Source organism: Abrus precatorius, unplaced genomic scaffold (assembly GCF_003935025.1).
Source record: "Abrus precatorius isolate BTA unplaced genomic scaffold, Abrus_2018 Scaffold9, whole genome shotgun sequence".
In the NCBI taxonomy this organism is placed as follows: domain Eukaryota; kingdom Viridiplantae; phylum Streptophyta; class Magnoliopsida; order Fabales; family Fabaceae; genus Abrus; species Abrus precatorius.
In genome coordinates this window covers 30,646,853-30,666,300 of record NW_020874439.1, presented here as the reverse complement: position 1 = coordinate 30,666,300, position 19,448 = coordinate 30,646,853, and the positions used below count along the sequence as shown (strand labels likewise).

Here is a 19,448-nt window from a genome sequence, read left to right as displayed (position 1 = left end):
ATTAAATCAACGACATATATAAAATTAGTTCTTAAGTAAAGTTCAATATAATAAACTAAAATGACATATTTCCATTCAATTGGCTTGAATGTTTTGGTGCTTGAATTGTTTCATCAACTTTAACTTTTATTTGATTCAACTTGTTTATGCTTACAAGAACTACAACCTTGCTTAAAAAAAAAAAAACTCAAAAGAGCAAACAACACAAAATTGTAACAAGAAGAACAAGAGTTTAAACCTCTAGTTTGATTAATTATAAGCTTAAATATATTTTTATTTATTTTTCTTATTTAAAATATTTTTGTTAGTTTTAATTCTCATAAATTTAAAAGATTTTAGGAAAAATCTCTACATATAATAATGTAACATTTTGATAATCATGTAACTTTACAATGATCACTAAGTCTCATGTTATTTAATGATAATAAGAATTATTTTTTAAAAATAAATTATAAATTCTGAAATTAATGATTTTTTTCAAAGGATCAAAACTAAATAAATTCATGTTAGTATGAGTTACATTTATCATACATTATATAAAATTAATATATGGACAGAAATTTTTTGCAGTTTTGTTGCATTTTTTGCACTTCTATTTAAGCGTTTAGTTTAAACGAAAGTGCAAAAAAAAACACTAATTATAGTGTAATTGTTGTAAAAAATTTTGATCTCTTAATATATAAGATTGAGCCTAGCAGAAGTTAGCAATAATAATTACGTGAATGTGGTATTTTCAGTAAAATATCTATTTTAAAGAAATATTAACCACATCCTTTTTTATAAATTATTTAACTCTTATTTCTTTTTACTTATAAATTAATTTTTTTCATATGATTAATAGTTAAAAATATATTAAAAAGAGTATATTAAATAATATATTACTAATATCCTACAGAATTAAACAACTATTCTACCTAAAAGCTATTATTCCAATCACATGGTTAAGCTTCTATACTATTATTTAGTTTTCCACTTGCTATTTACTAACATTACCAATTCTCGATGAAGATAAATAAAATACACTCTGGAGATTTTTGTAATAAGGTTTTCTCTGGTAGTCACCACATGACATTTCACTACTTTATATTATTTAATGTGTAAATATTTTTTCCTTGAATCATCACTTAGGGCAAAAAAAGAGAGGGGGTTGCTTGTGATAATATAAATATTTTTATATTATCAATTAATTATAATATATAATAGGTATAATCTTTAAGTTAATTATTATAAAAGTCAATAATTCTCATTAATTCGTCAATCCATGGTTGTATATGATGGTATAATATACTATCAATTATTCAATTCTTTTCAATTAAATTATATAATTTTTTTTATTGTGATGATTTTATGGATTTTTTTAACATGTATTCAAGTATACAATAAAAAATTAATAAATTTTATTAAAAATTATAATATTTAATACTATTAAGATATTAGATCTTATGATATCATATCGTTTTTAATAAAAAAATTATTTACTTAAAGCCCCACAAAAAATATTTTTATGAGTTACTACCATTCTTGAGTGTATGTTGTGCCTGTTTGTATAGATTTAAAAATATGTTCCGGTGACCAAGTGATTCTTAGCAAAGATTCTTAAGGAATTTTTGCCTGACACTGAAATTTGAAGCTTGTCTAGATGTTTCTTGTTTTTATGTCATCTTTTCATTGTTTAAAAAAAAGGTTTATTCATAATCTTTTCATTAATTATTGATAATCTGCAAGTTGCCTACACTTTCCAGTTGTATGCACACTCATTTTGAATGATTCACAATAATTATTCTGTTAAGAATGTTTAAACATTGACTTACTGAAAAAAAATGTTTTAGCATTGACCCTATTCTTCAAACAAACAATTCAATCTTTGTATAATTCTTTGTCTAGGATTAAATAAAGTATATTCTCTCTCATTTAATAATGAGTAATTTTTACTGTATTCTCTCTCAATTTTTAATTTTTTTTTGGTGCAGTCTTTCAAAGAACTTGTATTGTTTCAAACTCTTTCAACTTTTAAAGTTAAGTTCTCTTCCAACTAGTTATAATTTTCTTTAAAAAATAATTTAAATTTAAAAGAACCCCTAAATTAAAGTATATAAAATACTCATCAATTATAGATAATTTACTGTGTAAGTAATTTTTCAATACGATATATAAAAGGTTTTCAAAACTTTCTTAAATAAGGTGGGGTTGGATTTTTTATCTCTCTTTGGTAATTTGTATAATCGAGAGACGTCTGTTTTAGTTTTTTCATTAAACTTTAAAATTTTTTTATGCACTTATCTAAGCTTTTTTTAAAAAAAATAAACCTAAGAAAAATAAATTTATTATTATTTAAAATTCGGAAAATATAATTTAATTTAATTTTTTATAATTATAAACAAACAAAAACTCTTATTTTTATAAAAGTTTTTATAAAAAATATTTTTATGCATTCTTAAAATCATTTTATTTTAAGTTTAAACAAACACTCCCTAGCTAGATACACTAAAATTACATGGATTTTTATCCTTAAAAAAACTATTAATCCCAACCATGCACAAAAGAGCAACTATTTAAGTTGGTAGTGGTACCAATCGTTTTAGTCGATCACAAGTGTGTATACGTCTTTATTCATTACATATTGCTGCATGATGCTTCCTTAAGTTGCCAACTTTAAGGTTAGAGATGCTCTTTGATTCCATTTTGTGCTTAGTTGTATCATAATTTGGGTTTTATCTTTTTAAATTTTGACTATGGTTTTCAGTGTCTCACTTTTTTGTTATATTTACTTCTACTGATCTATAGACGCATTTATTTCAATCTTGAAACTTTCTATAATTCTCAAAAACTGCATTCTTTTTAAAGGGAGAAAGAATTATACATATAACTATCAAAATCAAAAATTGGTTTCTGGAATCTTGTTCTTTTGCCTAAGACATCGGTTTCAGAAAACGTTTTTTTTTTAATTACAAAATGCTACATTATTGTTTTAAAAAGTTTATGCAAGGAACATGAAACAATACAAATCTTTAAGAATAGAAACAGATTAAAGTAAGGTGAGATTTTTGTAACATAAAAAGTGAAAAAAAATATATTTTAAAAAGCCAAACAGTTTTTTTTCTTCTTGAACTGAGTCCAATTTTGACCTTGATGAAATGTTTCTGTTTGTCTCTTAGTGTTCTAGTTTATCAATTTCTGTGTTGCTTGGTTGCTTGTCATTGCAAAGGTAAGTGACCAGTGTGTACTGTACAAGTTTTGAATTACAATGGCAGAGGTTGATGTTTACACAAAAGATGGAACAGTAGATTACCTTGGAAATCCAGCTAATAAAAAGAAAACAGGAACCTGGAGAGCTTGCCCCTTTATCTTAGGTAATTTTGGTGTTTGTTCAATTCCAAATATACTTGTTATATGTGTGTGTGTGTGTGTGTTTATGAACTATGAAATGTGATCATTCCAAGCTTCAATTTACAGGGAATGAATGTTGTGAGAGATTGGCTTTTTATGGGATGAGCACAAATCTGGTGCTTTATTTTAAGGATTGGCTAGGTCAGCATAGTGCTGCTGCTTCCAACAATGTCAATAATTGGAGTGGAACATGCTACATCACACCATTGATTGGAGCATTTGTGGCGGATTCCTATCTTGGAAGATTTTGGACCATTGCTTCTTTCTCAATAATCTATGTTATTGTGAGTATGGTCTCTTCATTCTTTACTTGATTACAAGCTTGTACTAAAGGGATGTGTATAATTTTGGAGCTACAATAGCAATCACTGAAACTGAGGAATTGCTGAAAGTTATCTTTGTAGCATAAACATTAATTTGAGATTTGGTATGGATTCCAAATAAATCAAGTAGAATGAAGAAAGAAAACCCCACAACCCCTCATCCCTTATAAGAAGTTTCACAATATATGATGTGAAATGAATCCAATGTAGTTATTAAAACTAGATCAATCAAACCCATGTGACTGGAAATTAGTCATGTCCATATCTGAGTAACCCAAGAAACTGATGGAACAAAAGCTGTTAAAAAAACCAAGCAAAATCAAGAATCAATGTTATAAAATTGGTTTGAATAGTTTTTCTAATATTTTTTAAATATTTATTAAGAATTTACACATTTTTAAATAAATAAAGGCATGAGTATGAGAACAAGGAATGAATTACTATTACATAACTATTTATTAGATTTTTTTTTTAATTTTGTAGGACATGTAAATAATCATATCATGCTACTTTAAAGTTAAACCTGTCATAATTTTTTATAATTTCATCTCTTATGATATATTATTTCAAATTTAACCTAAGTTGAACTAATGAACCATAAATTAATTCTTTCGCTGGTTTAATAAACGATACAATTTTAAAAGCATTGCAATTAATAGTACAATCATGTGTGCAAACTGGTTCAATTTTTTATCAAATTATATCTTCTACCCTGTTAAGCAACATCTAAAAGGCATTCAAGTTGATGAACAACAGGGAATGACACTCCTGACATTGTCAGCATCAGTTTCTGGCATGAAACCAACATGTCACGGGCATGGAGATGAAAATTGCCATGCTACTAATGGACAAAGTGCAGTGTGCTTCGTAGCTCTTTATCTTATTGCTCTTGGCACTGGTGGAATTAAACCTTGTGTTTCATCCTATGGAGCGGATCAATTTGATGATGCTGACCCTGTTGAGCAGCAACACAAGAGTTCTTTCTTCAACTGGTTCTATTTCTCAATCAACATTGGCGCTCTTATTGCTTCTTCTCTATTGGTGTGGATACAAGATAATGTGGGTTGGGGATGGGGCTTTGGCATACCAGCTGTTGCAATGGCAATTTCATTGGTGAGTTTCTTTTTAGGCATAAGGTTGTATAGGAATCAGAAGCCTGGAGGAAGCCCCCTCACTCGTATATGTCTAGTAGTTGTGTCATCTATAAGAAAGTATAATGTTGATGTACCGGTTGATAAGTCTCTTTTATATGAGATTGCTAACACTGAGTCTACTATCAAAGGAAGCAGAAAACTTGACCACACAGATGAGTTAAGGTAAGACAATGGCAACAAATTTGTAGATGACCACTTTGTACTATTGTTTACTTTATGCTTTCATGTCACTTCACATGCTATCATATCAAAATATGATAACCATATGATCACTAGTTTTTCAATTGTTCAATAAGAGTGTTAATTACAGTGGAAAAATCAGTAGGGCTATTTTTGTTTTTTAGTTAAAGTGACTCGATGTTGGATCTACAATAAACTCTGAAATAAGGTGAAGATTGTTTTAACTTCAGTAAGTTTTATTTTAGCCGTATCTGTGATCGATGTAGGATTTCTACCATATTAAAGAAGGTCGGTCACAAGTGTTTCTTAAATCTTATCTAATTTTCAAATTTTTATTCACTTTCTTATTGTATGTAACAGATTTTTTGACAAAGCAGCAGTGCCAGGACAATATGATGATCTTAAGGGCCCAATAAACCCATGGAGACTTTGCACTGTAACTCAAGTGGAAGAGCTGAAATCCATTTTAAGATTGCTTCCTGTATGGGCTACTGGCATTATATTTGCCACTGTCTATGGTCAGATGAGCACCTTATTTGTGTTGCAAGGGGAAACCATGGATACTCATGTTGGCAACTCTAACTTCAAAATTCCACCAGCTGCACTTTCAATCTTTGACACCCTTAGTGTCATATTTTGGGTCCCAGTGTATGATTGGATCATTGTGCCAATTGCTAGAAAGTTCACCGGGCACAAAAATGGCCTAACTCAGCTTCAGAGAATGGGAATTGGCCTCTTCATATCCATATTTTCAATGGTAGCTGCAGCAATATTGGAGCTCATAAGACTTAGAATGGTGAGGAGGCACAATTACTATCAACTTGAGGAGATACCCTTGTCAATATTTTGGCAGGTTCCTCAGTATTTCATTATAGGTTGTGCAGAAGTGTTCACATTTGTTGGTCAATTGGAATTTTTCTATGAGCAAGCCCCTGATGCCATTAGGAGTCTGTGTTCTGCTCTCTCACTAGTCACTGTTGCACTTGGCCAGTACTTGAGCTCTCTACTTGTGACAATTGTGACCAAGATCAGTACTAAAAATGGAAGTCCTGGTTGGATACCTGACAATCTAAATTATGGTCACATAGATTATTTCTTCTGGCTATTGGCAGTGCTAAGTGTTGTGAATTTGATAGCATACATTCTATACATATAAGAGACCAGTGGGAACTCTGAGCTAAAAGTGGGTTGAGTTGTACAATGGAACTTTCATTATTGATGCTTCATAAGTCTCGTTTTTCATATTTGGTTACTTTTACTATTTCATTGTAATCTCTATGTCAAATTCTTGAAGCTTTTCAAAATCAATGCTATATCTAAGTGCACTTTTACCTTTTTTGTCATCGATCAAAATAATTTCACTTGTTTGTATTTTCACTTTAAGATGCTTGCTTTGCCTACTACCATCCTTTCCGGGCTCTTCCTCTCTTTGCAATTGGTTTTGGGCTTAGCACATTTAACAAGGCATGCCTCCATATTAGGCTGAACTTGTAATGCTGCAAAATTTTATTGAGTTAGCATGCCTAATTTTTTACTGTGTAGTCATTATATATTATTATAATGCTCTTGATATTTAAGCAGTTTTTTTATTATACGTGTAGTTAGAGTTGATAATTTATAATTTTATTTTATTTTAATATGTAATATTATTTTATATTTTCTCTCACTTAAATACAGCATAAATCTACCTTTTATATTTAAATAAAATGAATCACTCTGCAATAAAAAAGTCAAAATAAATCAAGTGAAAAGTCTAAAATTAATTTAAATCTAAAACATAAACCTTAACGAAATGTTTTGAGGCTAAAAGTAGAGGTTGGAAAAAGAAATTGAACAATAAAATTGGTATAATAAGAAGAACGAAACAAAACATTAACCGTTTGTGTTCGATGGAAAGAAAGTCTTCATCTGGTTTTGCATTAATTTGCATAAATAGGTTTATAAAATGTTATGGTGGCCAAGTGACTCTCAGCAAAGAATCTTCAGAATCTTCTCTCTTGTAAACCTTTCCTTGAATTTTGAAGCTTCTCCATGTTGGTTTGTCGTTTTTGCGTCATCCAATTCTTTATTCATATTGTGTTCACACTTTCCAAATTGTCGTCTACTATATGTAGCCAACAACACACACAAGACTATGTTTTTAGCATTTACCCTATTCAGCAAACAATTCAATTTTTTTTTATATATTTTTATATTTAAATTAAAGTATATTCATTTAAATAGTGAACCAAATGTGTATTATATATTCTATCCCAACAAAATGATTGGTATTGTTTTTTGTTTTTCAACTTTAGAGTCAAAGTTTCTTTTAACCGGTTATATATATTTTAGTAAATACATAAATTAATCTTTGAAAGTGTATTTTATTTAATTTTAATTTTATAAATTTTATTTTGTATAATTTTTTAATCTATTAACTTACTCATTTTAATATCTTTTTAGAAACTATATAGTTTTCAAAAATGTTGGTACGTGCAATTTGGTCTAGAAATGCTAATTTTATTTATAATTTGCTCTTATTTTATTTACAATTTTATAAAAAAAATAATTAAAATATTTTTATTAATTTGGACGACATGTATCTTCTACCGAATATAATTCTATTCGGAGCAATTATATATTTAAATATGAATAAGTTAATACAATAAAATAAATTATATAGACTAAAATTTTTAGTAATAATTAGTAAACAATATATTTTTCCAAAAATCAAATTATATATTTAGTATCTGTTTATTTTTTTTTAGTAAGTCAACAATACGAAATTTTAGAATTTTAAATCAATGGTGAACACAAATTTCAAGACATTTTATATGGTTTCAAATTTTTTTTCCAATAATCGATTCTAATGCTTTTCAACGACAAACGAATTAGAGCCTTACTTTATTTTTCTTTATGATAAATAAATAAATTTATATATAAAATACTCACTAGTTATGGATTATTTTACATACTCTTCATGTATTTTTTTTTTTTATGAATTATATTACTTAGTAACGATTTTTTATAATATTATTTTTAAATTTTTTTTATTGCATCACACATTTGTTTATTCTTTCTATTTTTTAACACTAATATTATACAAAATTAAATACAAACGCAATGCGTCACTTGTAAGTGTGAATCTCCATCTCATTAATTATTGGTTGATGTGATAATTGATTATCTTACATAAGCATTACGTTATTTTCAAATAACCTATAATTATTTATAAGGATGTTCACATTATTGATAGTGCCCATCACCATCATTAGTTTGCAAGTTCTTTCTTTTACTCAAACACATGACAAATCAACGTCAAATTAAATTTCATGTACTCTTATAAAATAACTTTTATTTTTAAAATGATTTTATATTATTATGTATTCATATTAATTGTGATTTTTTTTTAACCTTTTCATGAGTATAAATCACGATAACAGTGATTATCATTAAAAATCCTTCGACCAATAATCCCTTATCTAAGACGTGTCTAGCAATTTTATATCAAAGTAACTCATTTTTAATATCATATAAAAAAGAAATTTTTAAGCTTACTCTTTAATTAACAATTAATAATACCAACATTTCATTAAAAATGTTAATTACATTTTAAAAACTTTAATATAATAAATATATTTTTTAATAAAAAATTACTACTTTTAAATTATTAAACTAACAAAATTCTACAAAGAAAATGATGATTTACACATGTATAAATGATTTCAAAGTCGATGGATTTGTGTTCTCATTAATTAACTATTTGTGTTGGACAATTAATAAAAAGCTTATCCAAAAGAAAGTCTCCATTCACAGCCAATCAAAACTCTAAGCATGTGCCCAATTTTTCCTTTGAAAGCTAAATTATATAGTGGGAAATCTGCTTTGGCTTTTGGCACCGCTTTAAGTTCCCCCTATTGTACACTGACCCACCTCACACTTACGTAGTCAAACTAAAAACAAATTTCCAAAATTTCCAATTATCATTTTTATTCATTTTCTATTTTTCATAAGAGATCTAAGATATTGTTAGGTGCAAAAATAGTTAATTATGACTGAGCAATCAAAATTCAAAACGAAAAAACTCTATCTGACCAAAATTGTAGAATTTAAGGTCCAATTCTGTTTAATTTTCTGTGTGCTATGAACTTGGCAACAGAAAGAGGGTAAATCCCAAAATCATAGGTCAAATATTATATGCACCATTCTTTATTCACACTGCATGTGAGACTAGTCAACAGTCTCAAACTAGGATTACCTTGTGGTATATATCCAAGAGAATTAAGGTTAGACTAAAAAGCAAGTACCCATCTTTTAGTCCATCACAAGTGTGTGTATATATATATATTACATCAATATTACTCATCACACCTTGCTGGGCGATGCTTGTGTTAGTTGCCAACTTTAAGGTAAGGTCAGAGATGCACTTTCTTTTATTTCATTATGTGCTTTTGTGTTCTGATTTGGAGTTTATCTTTCTGGGATTTTTCCATTCATGTATTTGAATCTTGAATCTTTCTCCTATTCTTGAATAAACTGTCTTCTTTTTTAAGGAATTGAATGACTAAACATTTGAATCAGAAACTGACTTCTGCAGTTGTTTTGCCTAGGGCATCAGTTTCAGCAAAGTTTTGTGGCTTGATTATAACTGAAATTGCTCAAAAGAAGTGTTTTTTTTTTTTTTTTTTTTCCTTTTTCTTTAACTGAGTCCACTTTTGAATTTATATGACTTGTTCCTTTTTGTCAAAACAGAAGAGTAATCTGTTGTTTTCGTTCTTGGTGTTTTACCCTGTCAAGTTTTGTGCTGCTTGGTTGGTTGCAATCGCAAGTCAATAATAGGCCGCTGTGTACAGTTTTGAATCACAATGGCAGAAGACGATGTTTACACCAAAGATGGAACTGTTGATTGGCGTGGAAATCCAGCTGACAAAAACGAAACTGGAACCTGGAGAGCCTGCCCCTTTATCTTAGGTAATTCTGGTGTTATTTTAAGTCCAACTATAGTTGTTGAGATATATATGAATTATGAAATGCTTATCATTTCTAGCTTTATTTTATAGGAAATGAATGTTGTGAGAGATTGGCTTATTATGGGATGAGCACAAACTTGGTGCTTTATTTTAAGAAACGGCTACATCAGCATAGTGCTACTGCTTCCAAGAATGTCTCCAATTGGAGTGGAACATGCTACATCACTCCATTGATTGGAGCATTTTTGGCTGATTCCTACCTTGGAAGATATTGGACCATTGCCTGCTTTTCAATAATCTATGTTATTGTGAGTATTTTGTCTTCGGTTTGTTACTTTTGCTGGAAAGAAAATGTTAACATCAAGGCTGAGGATAAGCAATTAAAAGTAATAAATTATTACTGAAAAAGAAAATATTTATCATCTTAAAAAATACAATAAATATTATGTTTTTAATAAATAATAATAATACTATTTTTCTCAATTCTAAAATTAAGGTTAACAAAACCCTTGCTAGAAAAGGGATATGGTTTTGGATTGTTGAAATTTCCATATAGCTTAACATATCAGTTAGAGATGTAGTATTGATTCCAAATAAATTTATTTGAAAAGAAACAGCATCACCACGGCCCCCAAAAAATGTTCCAGAATTTATGCTGCGAAGTCAATCAACGTTACGATAATGTGTGCAAACTGGCCAAACTTTTTCTTAATCAAATTAAATCTTCTGGCCTGTTAAACAACATCTAAAAGGTAATCTTGTTGATGAACAACAGGGAATGACACTTTTGACAATGTCAGCATCAGTTTCTGGCATGAAACCAACATGTCATGGGCATGGAGATGAAAATTGCCATCCTACTACTCTACAAAGTGCAATGTGCTTCCTAGCTCTTTACCTGATTGCTCTTGGCACCGGTGGGATTAAGCCTTGTGTTTCATCCTATGGTGCTGACCAGTTTGATGATGCTGATCCGGTTGAGAAGGAACGCAAGAGTTTTTTCTTCAATTGGTTCTATTTCTCAATCAACATTGGGGCTCTTATCGCTTCTTCTCTATTGGTGTGGATACAAGATAATGTGGGTTGGGGGTGGGGCTTTGGCATTCCTGCTGTTGCTATGGCAATTGCAGTGGTGAGTTTCTTTTCAGGCACTAGATTGTATCGGAATCAGAAGCCTGGGGGCAGCTCCCTCACACGTATCTGTCAGGTGGTGGTGGCATCAACGAGAAAATACCATGTTGAAGTACCTGCCGATAAGTCTCTTTTACATGAGGTTGCTGACACTGAGTCTGCTATCAAAGGAAGCAGAAAACTTGACCACACAAATGAGTTAAGGTAAATTAAGCAAAGGCAACAAAATTCTAGATGACCAATTAATTTTTTTTGTTACTCAGCATCAGAAGCAAGCTTGATGTCACACTTGCATTATATTGTATAGAGAGAGGCATGGATTTAGTCATCACTCATGCCATTTCACATGCTATCATATAATATATGACAATGTCATGATCACTAGTTTTCAATTTTCCTTGCAAATTATAGAAGGGCTGTCCCAAGTGTTTCTTTTGATCTATTCTACATTAGCCTATCATCTTATCGAATTTTTATTCACTTTCTTATTGTGTGTAATAGATTTTTCGACAAAGCAGCAGTGGTAGGAGAATCAGATAATGTGAAGGACTCAGTAAATCCATGGAGACTTTGCACTGTAACTCAAGTGGAAGAACTGAAATCCATTTTAAGATTGCTTCCTGTGTGGGCCACGGGCATCATATTTGCTACTGTCTATGGTCAGATGAGCACCTTATTTGTGTTGCAAGGGCAAACCATGAACACCTATGTTGGAAACTCTAACTTTCAAATCCCACCAGCATCTCTATCAATCTTTGACACCCTTAGTGTCATATTTTGGGTCCCAGTGTATGATAGGATCATTGTACCATTTGCTAGAAAATTCAGTCGGCATAAAAATGGCCTAACTCAGCTTCAGAGAATGGGCATTGGCCTCTTCATATCCATATTTTCCATGGTGGCTGCGGCACTATTGGAGCTCATAAGACTTAGAATGGTGAGGAGGCACAATTACTATAAACTTGATGAGATTCCCATGTCAATATTTTGGCAGGTTCCTCAGTATTTCATTATAGGTTGTGCAGAAGTGTTCATGTTCATAGGTCAATTGGAGTTCTTCTATGAGCAAGCCCCTGATGCCATGAGAAGCTTCTGTTCAGCTCTACAACTAATCACTGTTGCACTTGGACAATACTTAAGCTCTCTACTTGTGACAATTGTGACCAAGATCACTACAAAAAATGGAAGTCCCGGATGGATACCTGATAATCTAAATTATGGTCACATAGATTATTTCTTCTGGCTATTGGCAGGGCTAAGTGTACTGAATTTGATGGCATACATTGGAGTGGCCATGATGTACACATATAAAAGACCTGTGGGAACTTTGCGCTGAAAATTGATTAGTGCGTTTTTGTAAACACGCTGAAAAACCTATAAATCCAAACTTGTGCTTGTACAATGGAAGTTTCATTATTCAGCAAATTGCAAGTTTCCTTCACAAATATTGTTTTTCATCTACACTATTAGATGTGGTCAATTTTATTTGTAATGTATGATCTCCATGTCAAATCTTTTAAGCTTATCAGAATCTTGTAAATTTCTTACTATCACCACTGTTTATAAACATTTGAGTTCTGTTAGCATTCTCTTTGCATGTTAGATCTTTTCATCAACATGCTTGCAATGCAGGAATCAAAGTTAACCTATGTTTGCTCCGTTTCATTTTTGTAAGTTAACTTGTCATGTGAACTTTTACCTTGATGTTTCCAACAAACAATGGTCGTATAAGGCATTGCCAAAGATGTCATAAAAAATTGAAAATCTGTAATATTCAATAAAAGGATAAAAAATATACTCACGAAAAATATCTTATGCATGTTGTGAGTCCTCTAAGATACTTAAAGCGGTACTTAAGCATTAATGAACTAATCTTTTGGGTTGAATTTTCTTTATATGTTTATGACAATTGGTGCTTTCATTGAGAGTTGGGCTACGAAAAGGCTTGCTTACGCACAATGTGCCGAATACTGATAGGTTAATGAGCTGCCAAACGGAAAACATTTCCTTCTTCCCACACAATCATTACTTCTAAAAGTATTTGATATATCATCAAATTATAAAAGTACTTTTTGTCAATAAATGTGTAAATAAATGTTCTTTTACTACAAAACAACAAAATATAACTTTATACATTAGTTATTTAGCATCACATTTGAGTTCAAATATGATTATTGGCAAATATATTATTAATGGGGTGTTTTTTTTCACAAACCGTAAAATTCAAATGTTATTTGAGTTTAATGGTGATCATATTTCTTTTTACTTAAAAATATTAGTAGTATATACTCTTTATCATCATTAGATAATTTTTTTTGAAAAAAATCATAAAAATTTGATGATCAACAATTTATCAAAATAAGTACATTAGATGATGTGTTACTAATTCTTCTCTTTTTCACTAAAATGTGAAATACATATTAGCAATGCGTTGACTTTTAAACGGGCTTTTGGGCTGGCCGAAAACCAGGTCTGGGCCCCGCTTCTGTGAGTAACGCTATGTGACGTTCCCATCGTGCTTCTCTGATAAGTTAGTTGTTAAATCCAAGTTTTCAACTATGAAGTTATCCCTGACAAAAAAAAAACTCTCTACCCTAAACTAGGACACTTCAAACTTGGATTTTTGCAATGTTCCCTAAGCGCTTTCGGGACCCGAAAACAGGTACCTTTCTAATGTGCAATATGTTGAACCATTTCAATAGAACCCAAGTTTTGCCTATCACGTGCTTGATGAAATGCCTGAAACAGAGACTCAAAAGTTTTCTTTTTGTTTCATTGCATTTTCTTTATACACTTATCTTCCAATGCAGGTTTTCATCTGCTGAGTTCAATGCATGCTAAGAAATACCTGAAGAATGTTGGGGTGGAAAGAGAGGACTACTACTTTTTGAAACAGGTTGGGAAGGCCTTACTTTGCACATACACCATAATGGGGGTTTTCTGGCTCTTCAAAGGGACTTCACCACTGGAGAAACTGGCTCCACGGCTGAAGGAGCATGAAGAAGCATTGAAGGAGTTCATTAGCAAGGGAGGGATGCTTGGAACCACTATTGGTCCAAAAGGGATGGTTGAGAATGATAAAGATACATGCAACTGCCAGAATGAGCTGCAGAACAAGAATCAGGAGGCTCAGAAGCTGTGGTTGCGGATGAGGAATGAGGTTGTTGCTGAACTTAAGGAGAAGGGCATTGATGTTGAATGACTGTAGGGTGTACAGTGAATGCCAATGTCACTCCCATGATATATGAACTGATTGTGTGGCTGTAATAGTAGATGTTACGAAAGTTGTGCATGCTGCATGGTAAATAAAGAAGTAGCATTATTTGTGTGTTAATGTTTGGTTAAACATTGAATGGTGATAAAAGGCATGTAATGATCAATCTACGCTTCTTTGTTGGTCCCATGTTAGTGTGTTTGCCCCAGCAAATTTCGGCCACACGAATTCTAGTAAGATGCAAGTTGACACACATCCGCTCCTTTTAGATCATTGATTTAACGAGATGGGAGAAAGATGAGAAGCAATATAATATCCTATTTTTTATTTAGGGAATTTCACTTAAAATTAATTTTCATTCCTGTAATACAATATTAAGGCTTAACCACTTTTTTTTCAATTCTAAGTTTATATAACACGAATAAGAGCATTTATATAATCTCGAAGCACAGAAATTTAATTTAAAATAAAGAAAAATATTGCATACTGGAAAAAGAAATTAGATTCGTGATAGTTACAGATCAGCAATTTACAAGTAGGTTTCTTTCATGCATCTATAACAATAGCATAGCTAAACCAAAAATTGGAGGGTAAAGCTTGCTCTGTGCTGAACAGGCTTTAAAAACATTACCTAAATCTTGCCCATATTTATGAGTTCCGTGCAATAAATTCTAGCAAAATCAATGGTGGTAAACTAGTTTACTCCTAGTAGTGTTGCAATCAGAAATTTACTATGCAATATTATCATACTATGAATGCTTTATTCTGCTACCAACATCATGAGAACAACTGCAACCAGAACAGTTATAGCTTTAAAATGCCTTGCAATCTAAAAACGTGATAGGCTTTTATCTCATGGACAAGAAACAATTACATTATACATGTCTTTACAACCAGAGTTCAACAGTTACAACTTTACTAGAAACTAGTCGTTGTTGAATTCATATCCTTTAAGCTACTCTTTCCAGACCTGCTTCGCCTATAGCTCTTCAGCGGGGTCAAATAGAACCTTAACAAACCAGTGTCAACATTATTTGGCGAACACCTAACATTCCTATTCCTCTGAAGCATAAACTTTGTTGTTCCATTCAAAGCATTGGCTTTGGTCTCAGGAGCCCCAAGACCGTTAACTAAACCTGCGATTCTACAACGATCTCCATCTGGACAACTAACACTATAGCTACGAATAAGCTTCTGGCTAACTGACTCATTCTTCCTTAGTTTCTGCCAAGATTCAGCAATTGGCTTATTAACCACATCACCAGCAACATGCTCTTCCTTTCTCCTCTGAACTAACCCTAATTTATTCCACAACCTACCCCACTTGTGAAACTTGTTCAACCCCTTTTGATCAACCCTAATTGCTACACCACCATTGGAAGCAGACCCCACTACACAATCAGATTGAACACCATTTAAAGGTTTAAAATTTGCATCCCTCAAATCATTCTCAGTGATCAACACCTTTGCTCCATAGAATAACTCAGTGGTGGCAGGAGAAACCTTAGCATTAGATATCACTCTCAATTCATCAACATCACCCATCACTGATTTTCTCCGAGAGTTTGATCTATCAAAACTCTTCCTCCGTCTATTCCAATCTGAATAGTAATGCTTTGTCTGAGCTGAACCACCAGGACAATGCTCTTCACCATTTCCCAATTTCACCTCTTCTTCCTCTTCCTCAACCAAAACCCTCTCATCAACATTAACCATTGGAGAAAAAACCCTAGGGTTTGTTCTTCCTATCAAATAACCATCCCAAGAAGCTCGAGGAGCATCGATCGAAAAACGTGAATCATCCAACGATAACCTCGGATCAGTGTCGCACGATCTTCTACCTAACGTTAATCCATATTCTCCAACCTCCGATTGTGTTTCCCTCGTTGTTCTTAACCCTTGCGTTGGTGTGCCATCGTCGTTGTTGCAGTTTCTCTTCAGCTTCTCTTTCCGTCTCCATTTCATCAATCTCTTGCTGAACACGGAAGCAAAACTCGCCGTGATGTCTCGGAAATCTCTCCCTGCGTTCTTCCTGCCGCGCAATTCGAGATCTATGAACTCCTTCATTGTCTTCGTCTCTTCGTCATCGTCGCCGCAAACCCTAACATCGTTCTCACCGATTCCAACGCCGGAGGTTCCCGAATGGATCGCGAGGTTCCGATTCGGAGGCTTCTTCTTCGTCTTCTTCTCGTCGTCGAGGGTGAAGAGGACCGACAGCGAGCCGCGTGGCGGAGCCGCGCGGACCTCACATGACCGGCGGCGGGGCTCGTGGACGGCGGAGGAGGAAGGAGCGTCGGGGACTTGGGCGGAGAAGGATTTGGTGCGGCGGAGCTCCGGCGAGGTGGAGGCAGCGGGGGAGGAATCGATGCTGGCGAGGCGTTCCCGGAGACAGGAAGCGCAGAAGCCGGTGATGGGTTTGGTTGGGTGACGGTGACAGGTAGCTAAACGATGCGTTTTGGAAGTCATGAGTGAGAGTGAGAGTGTGGTCGGACCATGTTAGTTGGAGCGAAAGTGAAGCCCACTTTTTATGACCATTCATTATACTTATATTCTCTACTCCTTCATAACATATTTCTTCTCACTTAATGTTCACATCTTTTAAAAATTTATTAGTTTAACTAATTATTATGCTAAAAATTATTGCATTAGTTAAGTGATGATTAATTTTAAATTATTTTAATTATTAGTTATCAAAACTATTTTTAATAAATACAAAATTTCAAGGAATAATTAATATGATATATATATATATATATATATATTCATTTTAGATACTGTAAAAATTTACTTAGAATGATCTGTGTAACCATACTATATAAAAAATAACTAAATTAATTAATGTAATCAAAATTATTATTATGGTCAATTTAAGGGTCAGTTATGTGAATTAAAATTATATTTACTAAGTCATGAATTTAAACTTTCATTTACCTTTGTAAAGTAAAATAAATATATTTTTTATAAATATTCTTTTAAATTTAATGGGTTTTATTTTCCTTTAGAACTACCATCTTCTCTTTCTTCTAAAAATTTTTGTAACAAAAAAATTATCTTCATGATGCATATGGATAATTGAGGTTTTAATGTCTCAAGTGAATGTAACTAGTATAGTACTAAAGCAGTAAACCGAGTTAGAACAGAAAATAAAGGAATAATTTTTTAAAGTTGGATATTTTTATTTTTTTTAAAGATTTTTAATTTCTTGCCAAAGTGACAATAAACATGGTTGAATAAAAAATAGAATCCATTTTCCTCATGTGGAATATTATTGTATTTTAATGAATCATTAGTAAATTTGAAAAGTACCAAAACTTCAAAGATTGTCATATCAGTGGCACTTTCATACCCATATTAGATCATCCGGTCTTATAATTCTTTTACTTTTTCTTTTGGTCAGGAATTCTTTTATTTTTTAAACTTATAAAGTACTGATAAAGTTTCCTTTTGAAAATACTTAATTAGAGGATAATGTCATCTAATAAAAAAGATAGTGTAATCTTAGATATAAGCACACTTATATGATAAAATTTTTAGAAAATAAAATCCTTCATTAGTTAGAAAATGTAATTGGCATATTATTGTTAAGTAATTGCAAAAGGAAAGGATTTCGATGTGAAATTAGGGGGACATCATTTGCACCATTGTTGTCTGCCATGCGTTGGAACGATGGTTGAATTGAATAAAGCCCAAAAGAAAGAAGATAAGAGAAGAACAAGAAAAAGTGCTACGAATTACGATTCATCAAACAAATCTACGAGGTTTCACATTTCCCAAACACCTTTTGCAAATTAAGATTATCGTAAATTGAGTCCTTAATGGTCCACTTGTCCTACACATGCACTCCTTCCTCAATTTATTGCTTTAAGATTAATTATACCATTATTTTCTTTTTTTCTTTTTTTACATTATGGGCATGTTTGAATAAGTTATAATTAATTAATTAAACATTCTCTACAAGTTAAAATTAACAAATGAGATTTTTTTAAAAGCTAAAGCAAATAATTTAATTTAATTGTTATATTTTTTATATATAACGAGAGAAATAGAAAGAGAATAAAAGAGACGGAAATAGATAAATAACATGATAGAAAAAATTAATATAAATATATTATTAAAAAAATATTGTAAAAATAGTATATCTCATGTTAAAATAATGATTATTTTCTGAAAACAAGCCAGTAACTTCATATAGTATAGTGTAATGTGCTTTTGATATTTATCAATGTTATTAAGTTCAAAAATATGTGAGAAGATTGTTTCATGTGTCATAATTAATTGTTATTAGAAAGAAAGAAAAGTAATGTTTAAGAAATAACACAAAAAGCAATAACATTCTTTTTGGTAAGTCATATTTGCACCATTTAACAATTTTTAATAAAAAAAAAACAGAGGGTGAACAAATATTTGAACAAATATTTTTAAAAAGAAAAGAAAATGCGAGATAATACTATTAACACACACACACCTAGCCTGAAATGCCAAAGATATAACTACAGAATATTTACTAGTTTTACAGTTTAAATATCAGGGAAACTTTGTTACATTCTCAAAAATGAAGTGAAAAAGATGAAATTGAACCAATGCAAAAGACATATAATAAATGACAGCATAATGCTCATGCTTTGAGCTGTTTCAGTGATGTTGTTTAAACAATTCTTATACACATAATGTGCAGAACTGCAACAGAGGGCCTAAGAGGCTCCACCTGAGTTGAACCAAACAAAAAGTTCAAGCTGGCTTAGATGTGGCTCGGTGGAGCCAGCCAAACTTGTCCACCTCACTTCTCTTTTGGTTTGTACTACTCAGAACAAACATACTGTTGATGGCAACATTGCACGTTATTGTTCTAGATTAATTTTGTAGTTATTATTATTTATGAAGACAAAATTTAAAATACAGTATTTTTAGTGTTTTTATGTTCTTTAATCAAAGTTAGAATTACTTGCATGATAAAGATCAACATTAAACATAAGTTTTAATTAGTGAAATACAACTATAAATTTAATTGGACAATAACACTTAAAGAACTTAAAAGTACTATAAATTAAGGAAAAGGAAGTGATTTCTATTGATCCAGGTTTGCACATAAGACAGCAATTCTAAACTTTAT

The 19,448-nt window shown here is 31.5% G+C and overlaps 4 protein-coding genes across 9 annotated transcripts; 3 read left to right on the top strand and 1 right to left on the bottom strand.

Annotated features, from left to right (window-relative positions):
- The first annotated feature begins 3,244 nt into the window (after window positions 1–3,244).
- On the top strand, window positions 3,245–6,200 carry LOC113849142 (protein NRT1/ PTR FAMILY 8.1-like). Its single transcript, XM_027478816.1, has 4 exons — window positions 3,245–3,350; window positions 3,454–3,671; window positions 4,467–5,026; window positions 5,405–6,200. Exons 1-4 carry the CDS (start codon window positions 3,245–3,247, stop codon window positions 6,198–6,200), a joined length of 1,680 nt encoding a protein of 559 aa, XP_027334617.1.
- A 2,961-nt stretch (window positions 6,201–9,161) lies between these two features.
- LOC113849139 (protein NRT1/ PTR FAMILY 8.1-like) lies at window positions 9,162–12,820 on the top strand. 6 transcript variants are annotated; one of them, XM_027478810.1, is made up of 5 exons: window positions 9,162–9,432; window positions 9,776–9,994; window positions 10,084–10,301; window positions 10,769–11,328; window positions 11,626–12,770. In XM_027478810.1, exons 2-5 carry the CDS (start codon window positions 9,889–9,891, stop codon window positions 12,458–12,460), a joined length of 1,719 nt encoding a protein of 572 aa, XP_027334611.1. In that variant the 5' UTR covers window positions 9,162–9,432; window positions 9,776–9,888; the 3' UTR covers window positions 12,461–12,770. The 6 variants fall into 6 exon arrangements, with proteins under 6 accessions (XP_027334611.1, XP_027334612.1, XP_027334614.1 ...); XM_027478811.1 differs by having other exon boundaries at window positions 9,180–9,437; window positions 9,877–9,994; window positions 11,626–12,670; XM_027478813.1 differs by having other exon boundaries at window positions 9,180–9,326; window positions 9,877–9,994; window positions 11,626–12,580.
- Window positions 12,821–13,685: 865 nt separating this feature from the next.
- Window positions 13,686–14,446, top strand: LOC113851415. Its single transcript, XM_027481881.1, has 2 exons — window positions 13,686–13,786; window positions 13,935–14,446. The coding sequence occupies exons 1-2, from the start codon at window positions 13,753–13,755 to the stop codon at window positions 14,324–14,326; spliced, it is 426 nt and encodes a 141-aa protein (XP_027337682.1). The 5' UTR covers window positions 13,686–13,752; the 3' UTR covers window positions 14,327–14,446.
- Window positions 14,447–15,153: 707 nt separating this feature from the next.
- On the bottom strand, window positions 15,154–16,852 carry LOC113850448 (protein OCTOPUS-like). The gene has a single exon (XM_027481003.1). It carries the CDS (start codon window positions 16,802–16,804, stop codon window positions 15,257–15,259), a length of 1,548 nt encoding a protein of 515 aa, XP_027336804.1. The 5' UTR covers window positions 16,805–16,852; the 3' UTR covers window positions 15,154–15,256.
- Between the last annotated feature and the right edge of the window lie 2,596 nt (window positions 16,853–19,448).

Coding starts and splice junctions, on each gene's coding strand:
- LOC113849139 (XM_027478809.1), top strand. CDS start 9,889: ATGGCAGAAGACGATGTTTACACCAAAGATGGAACTGTTGATTGGCGT. Junction 9,995..10,083: donor AGCCTGCCCCTTTATCTTAG/GTAATTCTGGTG, acceptor TTTATTTTATAG/GAAATGAATGTTGTGAGAGA. Junction 11,329..11,625: donor GACCACACAAATGAGTTAAG/GTAAATTAAGCA, acceptor TGTGTGTAATAG/ATTTTTCGACAAAGCAGCAG.
- LOC113850448 (XM_027481003.1), bottom strand. CDS start 16,804: ATGACTTCCAAAACGCATCGTTTAGCTACCTGTCACCGTCACCCAACC.
- LOC113849142 (XM_027478816.1), top strand. CDS start 3,245: ATGGCAGAGGTTGATGTTTACACAAAAGATGGAACAGTAGATTACCTT. Junction 3,351..3,453: donor AGCTTGCCCCTTTATCTTAG/GTAATTTTGGTG, acceptor TTCAATTTACAG/GGAATGAATGTTGTGAGAGA. Junction 3,672..4,466: donor TCTCAATAATCTATGTTATT/GTGAGTATGGTC, acceptor GATGAACAACAG/GGAATGACACTCCTGACATT.
- LOC113851415 (XM_027481881.1), top strand. CDS start 13,753: ATGTTCCCTAAGCGCTTTCGGGACCCGAAAACAG. Junction 13,787..13,934: donor CTTTCGGGACCCGAAAACAG/GTACCTTTCTAA, acceptor CTTCCAATGCAG/GTTTTCATCTGCTGAGTTCA.